Source organism: Ambystoma mexicanum, chromosome 9 (genome assembly GCF_040938575.1).
Source record: "Ambystoma mexicanum isolate Mex_15411 chromosome 9, UKY_AmexF1_1, whole genome shotgun sequence".
Lineage (NCBI taxonomy): Eukaryota > Metazoa > Chordata > Amphibia > Caudata > Ambystomatidae > Ambystoma > Ambystoma mexicanum.
This window is the reverse complement of record NC_090931.1, coordinates 589,508,692-589,518,201: the sequence shown is the minus strand read 5'-3', so window position 1 is coordinate 589,518,201 and position 9,510 is coordinate 589,508,692. Positions and strand designations below refer to the sequence as shown.

The 9,510-nt window shown below is 46.3% G+C and overlaps 1 protein-coding gene across 1 annotated transcript in view; it reads right to left on the bottom strand.

Annotated features, from left to right (window-relative positions):
- Nucleotides 1-736: 736 nt before the first annotated feature.
- Nucleotides 737-9,510, bottom strand: part of LOC138487352 (uncharacterized) — a 350,559-nt gene continuing 341,785 nt past the window's right edge. Inside the window, exons 10-11 of the mRNA XM_069613935.1 lie at nucleotides 1,456-1,609; nucleotides 737-762 (exon numbers count right to left, since the gene is read on the bottom strand). Of these exons, the coding sequence (XP_069470036.1) occupies nucleotides 737-762; nucleotides 1,456-1,609 (180 nt within the window). The remainder of the gene's footprint in view (nucleotides 763-1,455; nucleotides 1,610-9,510) is intronic.

The following is a 9,510-nucleotide window of genomic DNA, read 5'->3' as shown; positions in this document are numbered from 1 at the left end:
ACCAAGAAAAATAACTGAAATAAATTAAAGATTTTCATTTAAGTCTCATGTGTGTCAACCTCACAAAGTTACCAGTGGTGCCCAGTTGAAACTACAGCTCAGATCTGAAAATAATGCATTTATTTATTTATTTGAATTTTTAGTAATGCGCCAGCTCGCCCAAGGGCCTCAGAGCGCCCGCAAAAAGGACAAGACAGAAGAACACGAGATCAGAGTCAGGAGGGGCAAAAGTGACTTTAGATTAAGGTGCATTGAAATAAATAATAAAAGTAAGCTTACACTGTGGGATAGGATAGGCCAGGCGATTGTTTACAGTTTGGTTAACTGTAAGTGCAGACACCAGTGTATGCTTTATTGCTACACATGGGTAAATGATTGTTTAGTTTGTCAAGAAAGTCATTCATAGTGAACACAAGATCTCAGAACACACACTAGCTCATATTGGAAGCCTGCACACTTAAGTTTACACTTTTGTGTAAATAGGCCCCCCAGCCCCTGTGTCATTTTCAACCTTTACACATCGGAGTGCAAAAGAGGAGAGTAAAATGTTGCCATGCTTGCCTTTATGCCACTCTTTTTTTGCACTTTCCCATGCATATTGAGTAAACACTGCCTGCCGTTTTCGCACTGCAGTCAGCGTTTACAATGGATTCCTGTGGTGGCTGCCTGCTTTTTGCTGGTGTAAAAGCAGACGGATTCCATAACCATCCACAGCGTTTGCACCAGTATGCAATTGTCAGGCCGGAGCAAATGGTGCAGTATCTGTATGGCAGAGAGGAATGGGAGGCGGAAATGTAACTTAAGATCCACTCCTCCTCTCCGCCACACAAATGAATGAAAATGAAGTGTAACATAAATTCAATATGTAAAAGTGTCATGCCTGACTATTATTCATTTAATGTTTTGTTAAACCTCTTGCAGAATGAGTGCCAACGCCCATGACATCCCAATGCCAATTGCTTTTCTCCACTTGGTCTATCCTGCACATCCTGCCACCCAGGCATCCTATCCACATTTATTTTATCAGGCTGACTAAAGATAACTCAAAAGTATGATCCAATTCACACTTCCACTGAAAGTGACAAATAGGATGAAGTGCCCGCCTGCCAAACCAATAACAAACCATGGCCTACTAAGGACCTGTCAACTCTACTGGGGCAAATACGCAAATCGAAACTATTAGAAAAATCTAAATTAGCGTGACCTGTGCTTCTGATTCCGAATTTGATGCAGCTGTCCTCACCCATTGATGTGTGTTCACGGCGCACTTTGTCCTTTTATGGTGGTGGGTGGGGCTTTGCAAATTACTTGAATATTGTAATTTTGGAGGGCAACCAGTATGGGTGTGGAAAACGCACAAAGGCCCCTCAGACCGACTGCGAGAAGTTGGTATGTACGTAAAGACGGAGGACCACACCAGGTGGCATCGTATATTTTCCATGGGTCTGGCCTCACCTTGCGTGGGATCGTGGATAACGAGGGGGTTGGTGTCCTCTTTATTCAGCGTGCTGTAGAGCTCTCTGAAGAAGTGCTTGTTGATCACGGCTTGGAACTCTTGGATGGACAGCATGGGCCCTTGCGTCTTCAGCACCGCTTCTGCCTCACCGGGCTGAATGAAAAGACACAATGATATATGAGTGACACATAACTAGAGAAATTCGAGTCTTTATTCATACAGCCTATTAAGCATCTGGGTGGAAACCCAAGGAAGGCCACTCCCAAGCCTCTCTGCAAGACCAATTTAAGTCAACATAGGGTTCACAAACATGGGTTCGTGCAAAATTGCATTGCTATGGATGCTTGTGTCCAAGTCACACAGCTCTCCCATTGGGCATTATTCTTTTTTTAAATTTTATTTGTTATTTATTTATTTGTATTCAGTAATTAAACTTTTACAAATTGGGCATTATTTAAAACAACCCTACCTATAGGAGTGCTGAGACATTAGAAATTCAGTGCTATGTCAACCTATGTGCCGATGAGTCGAACCTTGACTTTGCATTGTTACAGTTAGTTTCTTTGATTCTTGACTATACATTCATAGACATTGGGCCTCATTACGAGGAGGGCAGTAAGGGGTTAACGGCGCCGGTAAAGTTGCCGGAGCTGTTAACCCCTTAACGCCCCATTACGAGGTCCGCTCGCGGGACCCGCTCAGGATGCCTGGTTTTAACAGACGTCCTTGGCGGGTCCCGCGAGCGGCCCAGAATGCTAACAAGGTGCCCGTCATTAACAGGCCCATTGTTAGCATGCTCTCCATTCCCTTTGAGCCCTATGGGGGCTCAAATGGGAATGGGGATGGACCGGGTCAAGGTTCCCTGAATGGGGAAATACCGGGCCCTCCAAGGTCGGAATGGCCCGGTATTTCCCCATTCAGGGAACCCGGACCCAGACCTGGGTTTGGGGTTAGCCATGACCTTATTAAGGGCATGGCTACCTCCAAACTCGTAATCAGGCCCATTGCCTTACTCCTGCTTCTTAACAAAGGTCCTCTCCACAGCATGAGCCTATCGCATACGCTGCGCAAAATTGGTTCTGTTCTGGAAATGGATATGTGACTGAGCCTGTCCAAATTGTACCAGCCTTTCAAAGGCAGAGTCTGAGGAGTGACCAGGAGTGACCAGTAACTCTTCGCTCTCTATTGCTGTGGGAGTGTTTCCTGCTTAAAAACTGCCTCTCCCCGCGGAGCGGGCGCGGAGTCTGGCAGAATCTGAGGAGTCCGAGGAAGTCCGTGAAGTCCGTGGAATCCGGGACTTGCCTCTAGACTCCCCTGGCCCCTTGCATACTGTACTCATCCCCGCTTCAGTCCCAGCCAAAATGCGAACAAGCGCTCTTATGGCTCTGGAGAAAGGAAAGACCGTGAGCAATGCTATAAAGACCCGAGCCCAAAGAAAGCGTGTGCGCGAGCCTGCGTGCCCTGACTCTGAACATTCATGGCTTTCAGCGGAGTCCTTGGAGGCGCTCCACACACCTGTCTCTGTTGTCACGGTTGTCTCCGACTGCATACAGTCCAAGAACCAAGATGAGCGTCTGACGCAGCCAGCCGCGAACTCGACACCTACACCCAGCGACAACGACGAAAAGACAGTAAGTGATAGTGTGGTTACCACTTCACGAGTGGATCGAGACCCTCTTTTTTATTTCCGGCAAATGGGAGGTGCAGCAGAGGAATTGGGGGCTGAGAGAGTGGCCGTGGCACCTGCTCTACAGTCGGCTACTGACAGTGACACTGCCCAGCCCAGCCCTACAAAAATGGTTCCACCCCAGGCTTTTCCATCCCGCTCCTCGTGTCAAAGTAAAAGTGATGTGATCCCTCTCGACTTTCCAGCCAGTACTGCATTAAATGACATGAGTTCAACGCGTCACGACCTTGCTATCATGCAAACGCCTTTTTGTCAACCCACTGGTGCGACGCCCGGCGCCCAGGTGCTCCATGTGATCACTGGTGATTGTGATGCAGTGGGTGCTCGAACACAAATTGAAGCAAGCAATGGCTCCCCACGCACACGATTCTACAGTGCACATGAGAAGTTGCTACCCTCGCCAGCGTTCCCACTAAATACGCTGCACGAAAGTAGTGCGCCTGACACAGCGTTCACATTCAATGAAGTGTTCAACCCGGTTCAAAACTCGGACTCACAATCCTTTGCCTGCGATTCCCTTGCAAATGCTGAGGGGGTGAGGGTGCTGATTCCGCAAGAAAAAGCCCCAATTAACCGCAGAAATTCCTTAGAAGTGGTTAATAAGCTCTTAATGGACCTTAAGCATTTGAACAAAAGCAGGTTGAACAACTCAGCAATAAAAAACTGTTTGCCAGGTGCTACAACCCCTACGAGAGCGTCCCCTAACCCTGTGGATGGGGTGCCTCCATCAGTGTTGCTGGCTAAAAGCCCCTCGCGGAGTCTCCTCACGACCAATTTGATCGAAAGAAGAAGTAGACGCTCGAGTCTTTCACCGAGCATTCTATGCTCACAGAAGAAGCCCGTTATGGTGAAAGGGGCTGACCCCTTTATATCGCAAAATGGCCCATCGTCTAACTTATATCAACGCATGCATGGACCTTCAAGCGCGAGTTCGCAATCTGAAGACAAGTCAGATTTATCTTCATCGGACTCATCCTTAATGGAGCGACCTTTTCCCAAAATTAGACGACTTCCAGTGGACAAAAGACAATCCAAGGGCCGTACAATGGACTGCTCTGGTAATGCATGTTATACACCAAGTATGCAAGAGCTTCAAAGTCTCATCATGTCATCAACCACAATTGCCTTGGCTCCTTTTCTAAAAATGTATGAACATATAAATGACAACATAAAAGACCTAACAGCTTCGCTTAGTGGTGTATATGCGAAGATTGCTGAACTGGAGACGTCTCAAACGACTCTAATGAACACATCCTTGCACACTAACAAACAAGTGGAACTGGCATTAGTTGCTCTAATAGACAGTAACAAAAATGCACTCTTAGACAGAAAATTACTGGCTGAAGTGGCTAAACAGGCTCTACACCTTTTTCAACAAAAAGCCGACAATCCTGGTTATATTGAAGTTCCTGAAGACCGAGATGTACAGAGCTCCCGAATTTCAAATAATCCTGTAGCTTGTTCATCCTCTCGGATACCTGTAGCCACGTGTGCCCAGATTGCAGAAGCCACTGCTTTCGAGTGCAAGAGAAAAGCAGATAAGCTGGCTAATACTGAAAAGGCGACAGCCGAAGAAGGTCAAGATCAATCCTTGTTGTTATTTGTTCCATGTGCTTCTGGCCCGCAAACGGCCGAGCTTGATTTCTCCACCATTGACTTGGCTCCACCTGTTTTGACCAATTTTCAGGCCATTTGCCTGGAAACTCAAGCTGTAGAGAACTTGGCGCTTCATGATCCTCAATTGGCTGCCTCGTCAAACTTAAATCTTGGTCCTGTTTCTGATATAGAGGCGCCGGCCGTTGTACAAAACTCTGAAACTGACGCTGCTGCTGCAGTCTTCGACATATTTAAACACCCTACAAGCCGGCCCATTTCTGGCTTGAAAACTGCAAACTGTAGAAACAACGAATCCAAAAAATCAAAAAATATGCCCATGAAAAAAAGGAACCGAGGTAATGATCCCAGGAAATTCTTGCGCAATCTAAAAACCTTGAATGTAACTGTCAACAAAACAACTCCAAAAAGTAAAAAAGTTGCATGCGAACCGCTGCCAAATGTTACTGCCATCGATTTGGATCCGGCCACCGAATCTATAATCGACTTACGCGGCATACCGGAGGAGATGTTAAACATATCGACATATGAGGACGAAGTAGCCACGAAAGTGATCGAGACAGCGGAGCACAATTTGTTGTCGGCTATCCCCCTCGATGTACCTAAACAGACTGTCAACACCACTGATCCCTCGAATGCAGTTTGTCCCCAAACAATCAATCAGCCTGACATCGGTTTACATCTGCCTGGCTTTAATTCTACTCTGCCTAAAGTGCCGGCCCGGAAAGCATCAAGAATTATATCCTTATGTGAAGCAACTGGGCCAACTTCAACTTTAATAGATGACATGAACAGCTGCTCTAAACCATTTATGACGCTCGAGGAGAAACGTCGGAAGACCTGCAACCAGAGTAACAAAGATCCTCCGAAATCAAAAGATCCAGAACCTCAATCTTCTTTTAGTCTTTACACTAGCCAGCAACTACCCAAAGCCTTTAAGTCTGTTCCCTCAGGCACTAAAGCACAGGACCATATTCAGACGAATCCGTTGCAACCCAAGGCCACAGGGGTTCCACAAGGAAATCTTACTCTGAAAAACCAAACAACAAAAGAACCTCCTAAGAGCAAATATCGGAAGAAGGCGTCCTCTTACCACCAGGTACTATTAGAACGTATTGACTCTGCTGATGACTTGATAATGAATCGCCACAATGTTCTGTGGCTATGTCACCTGGTCCCAAGTCTGCGGGCTATCGAATCTGGCGATTTGAAAATTGTAGAATTCCTCGAGGAAACCAAAAACGATGCAGTTATTTTACATGTTCAATCAAAAATCATAGCTGATACATTGCTCCAAGCCGGTCCGGTGTTAATGTCGCTAGGTTTTGATATCTCACTAGCCCCAACATGGGACCCAGCAGAGGCATTGAGTGAAGCTGCGAACCCGATCGAAGCGGGCAGAGATGATAAAATTCCACCAACGCGCTCAAGTGAGCGGGCTTTTGCAGCCTCACATTTAAGCTCATTACCCCCAGTACAGAAGACTTGGAAGCCGATGAATGAGACACCTAGTCAAAACAACATCAAGATTACAATCCAAGGAGTTAGCCAAGTGCACCCAATTGAAGACCGGCCAGCGTCTGACCCATCATCTCTGGCGCAAGGGAACGACTGGGCGTGGGTTGCTGAAACCTTAAATAATACCATGCCTCGTTAACGCCAGGTTCTCAGGCACCTTAACAACAAAAAAACCCTTACTTTGGGCTCCTGGAATACAAGAGGCTTTAGTCATCTGTTTAACACCACCTGGGCCAATGACCTGGATCTTATCTGCCTACAAGAAACATGGCTCTGCGAAAAACCTATTTTGGAAGGGTTTGAAATCGCCTTTACACCGGCCCTCAAACAGACTAGGGGGAGACCGATGGCAGGCCTCCTTGTAGCTGCTAGGATCAATTCTGGTCTCCGGATTTTGAATTCAATTGACATTTCTCCATATATTCAGGTGACTACGGTCGGGGTGGGTAGCACACCCGCTGGAACCTCGACTTCCATCTGTATTTTTAACCTTTACTGGAATCATGAGGTTAGTGGAACTAAAAACTTCATAGATGAAGTTACGAAGTCCTTGGACGAGTATATGGAAGCTGGCCCCCCTCACGAGCTGATAGTTTGTGGAGACCTTAATATCGACTGCTTTAATCATTTGAACGAACCAGGTTACAAGAAGACCGGAAACAACTTAGAATTCCATCCGGTAACCCAATGGTGCCTAGAAATGGAGATACGGGACATAATGATGCTGAATGGTCAAACGTTGGGCGATATTCCCGCTGCTCCCACTTGGCGTCGAGGCAAACTCAATTCCACCTTGGACTATATCTTTGTATCCAGTAGGATTCATATGAGAACGACTAGTCTGTCTGTTCAAACAATGCAGCATAGCGACCATGACATGGTGGTCTTGACATTCACGGAAACGGTTGAAAACCCTCGAGATCTTTGGGCCTTTCCTATCAGAACAGGAACTGGTAGGATTCGTTTAAACCTGGATTCCTCTGAAACAAGCAACATCTTGAGGGGTCTCCAGACCTCTGATTCCACGGATTACGACTATCTGTTAACCCAATACCGTGAATGCAGGACCTCCATGGGCAATAGTCTGTTCTCCTTGAAGCACAAATTCGACCTTGAGGTGCAAAAACGAAAACGTATTCTACGTTGGCAGATAAGATCGGCCCGCAAACAAGTACCCAGTGTTGCCCACGGCCTTGTGAAAAAATTTAAACAACACTATAAGAACTGGCTTAAGTCTCATAAGTGTATCATGCTGCAGAACGATGCAGAGTTAATGTTATCAAAAATGAAGAGCTCAAATGCCGCTGAACACTGGAGACTGATAAATGACAATCTTGCGTCTCAACATGCTCTCCAGGCCAACTTGGTTGCTGAGGCCGAGTGGGTATCCTTCTATGCAAACCTTTTCTGCAATAACAACGATGTCGTTGCTTGGAGGCCTCCTGTACTGTCACATTGGGACCTGGTCTTCGATTACGAGGATATATTGAGAGTCATCAAGAACCTGCACAATTCAAGAGCCCCTGGTCCTGATGGCCTAACGAATTTCACGCTCAAGCTTCACCCTGAAACATGGACCACCTTTTGCGAGTTATTGTTCAAAAGGATTGCCATTAACTGCAAGACTCCCGCGTCCTGGAAATCAGCAGTGATTATACCCATTTTCAAAAAAGGCGACCGCCGCAATCCAAAGAACTACAGACCAATTGCTCTACTTGATGTATTGGGCAAGGTCTACTCTACTCTCCTCCACCAAAAACTGATGGAATGGTCAACAAATTGCAATCAGATGGACCCTAGACAAACTGGTTTCGTAAAAGGATTGGGCTGCGGTGTTAACCTTTTAATACTAAATCTATTGAAAATGGAAGCTTTACGATCCAATGCCAAGATCTATCTCGCCTTCGTGGATCTGTCCCAGGCGTTTGACAGTATTAACAGAGATCTGCTCTGGTCTAAACTGACCAAATGGAACTGCCCAGCAAGCCTGCTGGCCGCCATTTATGAACTCCACACGAACACGACCATCAGAGTTCGCCTAGATCAAAAGGGCAACCTCTCCTCACCTATTGACACCTTTCGAGGTGTCAAGCAAGGGTGCCCGCTTGCGGCAATCATATTCAACTTGTTCATATCCGACATCAAGGATGTATTTCGTGACCTCCGCACTTTCCCGCCAAAACTCCACGGCTCTCATGTTGACTATTTAGTCTATGCAGATGATATCATTCTAATAGACTCAACCCCTATAGGCCTACAGCGCAAACTGAATGCCGTAGAAAAATACTTAACAGATAACGGGTTGGTTATCAACAGAGGGAAATGCGAAGTCATGGTCCTTGAAAGACTCCAAGGATTCAACCCGACTCGGCAGAAATTCAAATGGTATGTGAACAAAGAACCCATTGGGCGTGTGTTCAACACTAGATACCTAGGAATGCAGCTAAGTGCTAGCAGAAATGACGCCCCCTGGGTTGATTCAGCCAAGAACAAATGCCGTCAATTGGCATGCCAAGCAGTCTTAATGAACACAAAATTTGGAAAATTTAGCTTAAGACCGACGCTAATGTTTTTCCAGCAGAAGGTGGTACCGTCTCTGATATATGCTGGCGAAAACGCCTTTGGGTGTGGGTCCGAGGTGTGGAATTCCTTGGAAAACATCTTCTGGTCTAGGGTACTTAATCTTCCAAAAGGCACCGCCACAGTGTGTATTAGATATGAACTTGGATACATATCTATGCAAGCGAGAGTCGCTTGGAACCTCCTAAGCGTTTTCAGGAAATTAAACGCAAATATCACACTGCCCCAGATGGACATTCTAAACAATTTACAGTCTGCCAAGGCCCCCACAATTGCATTTCAATGGAACAAGCTATGCCATGACGTGCTCAGCACGTATGATATCACGATGCAACTGCTGCTTGAAAATCCAGACGCCGCGAAATTAAAGATATGGAGAAATGACTGGATCCAGACCTGTGATAAACGAGCCAATTCTAGGTCCATGCGTGAAGTGCCAGCCGAGGCAAGAGCATATGGATGTGTACCATCGTACTTGGCTTGTTTTCCAGACCAGTGGGCTCGGGCCTCTTATCTTCACTTCAGGTTGAATGTCATGACAACTAAAGAACGCCTTTGCTACTGGTCACAATCCCCGGATTTGAACCTCACTTGCCGTTTTTGCTCCACCTCTAAGGAAACTCTTAAACATCTAATCTTAATGTGCCCAAAGTTT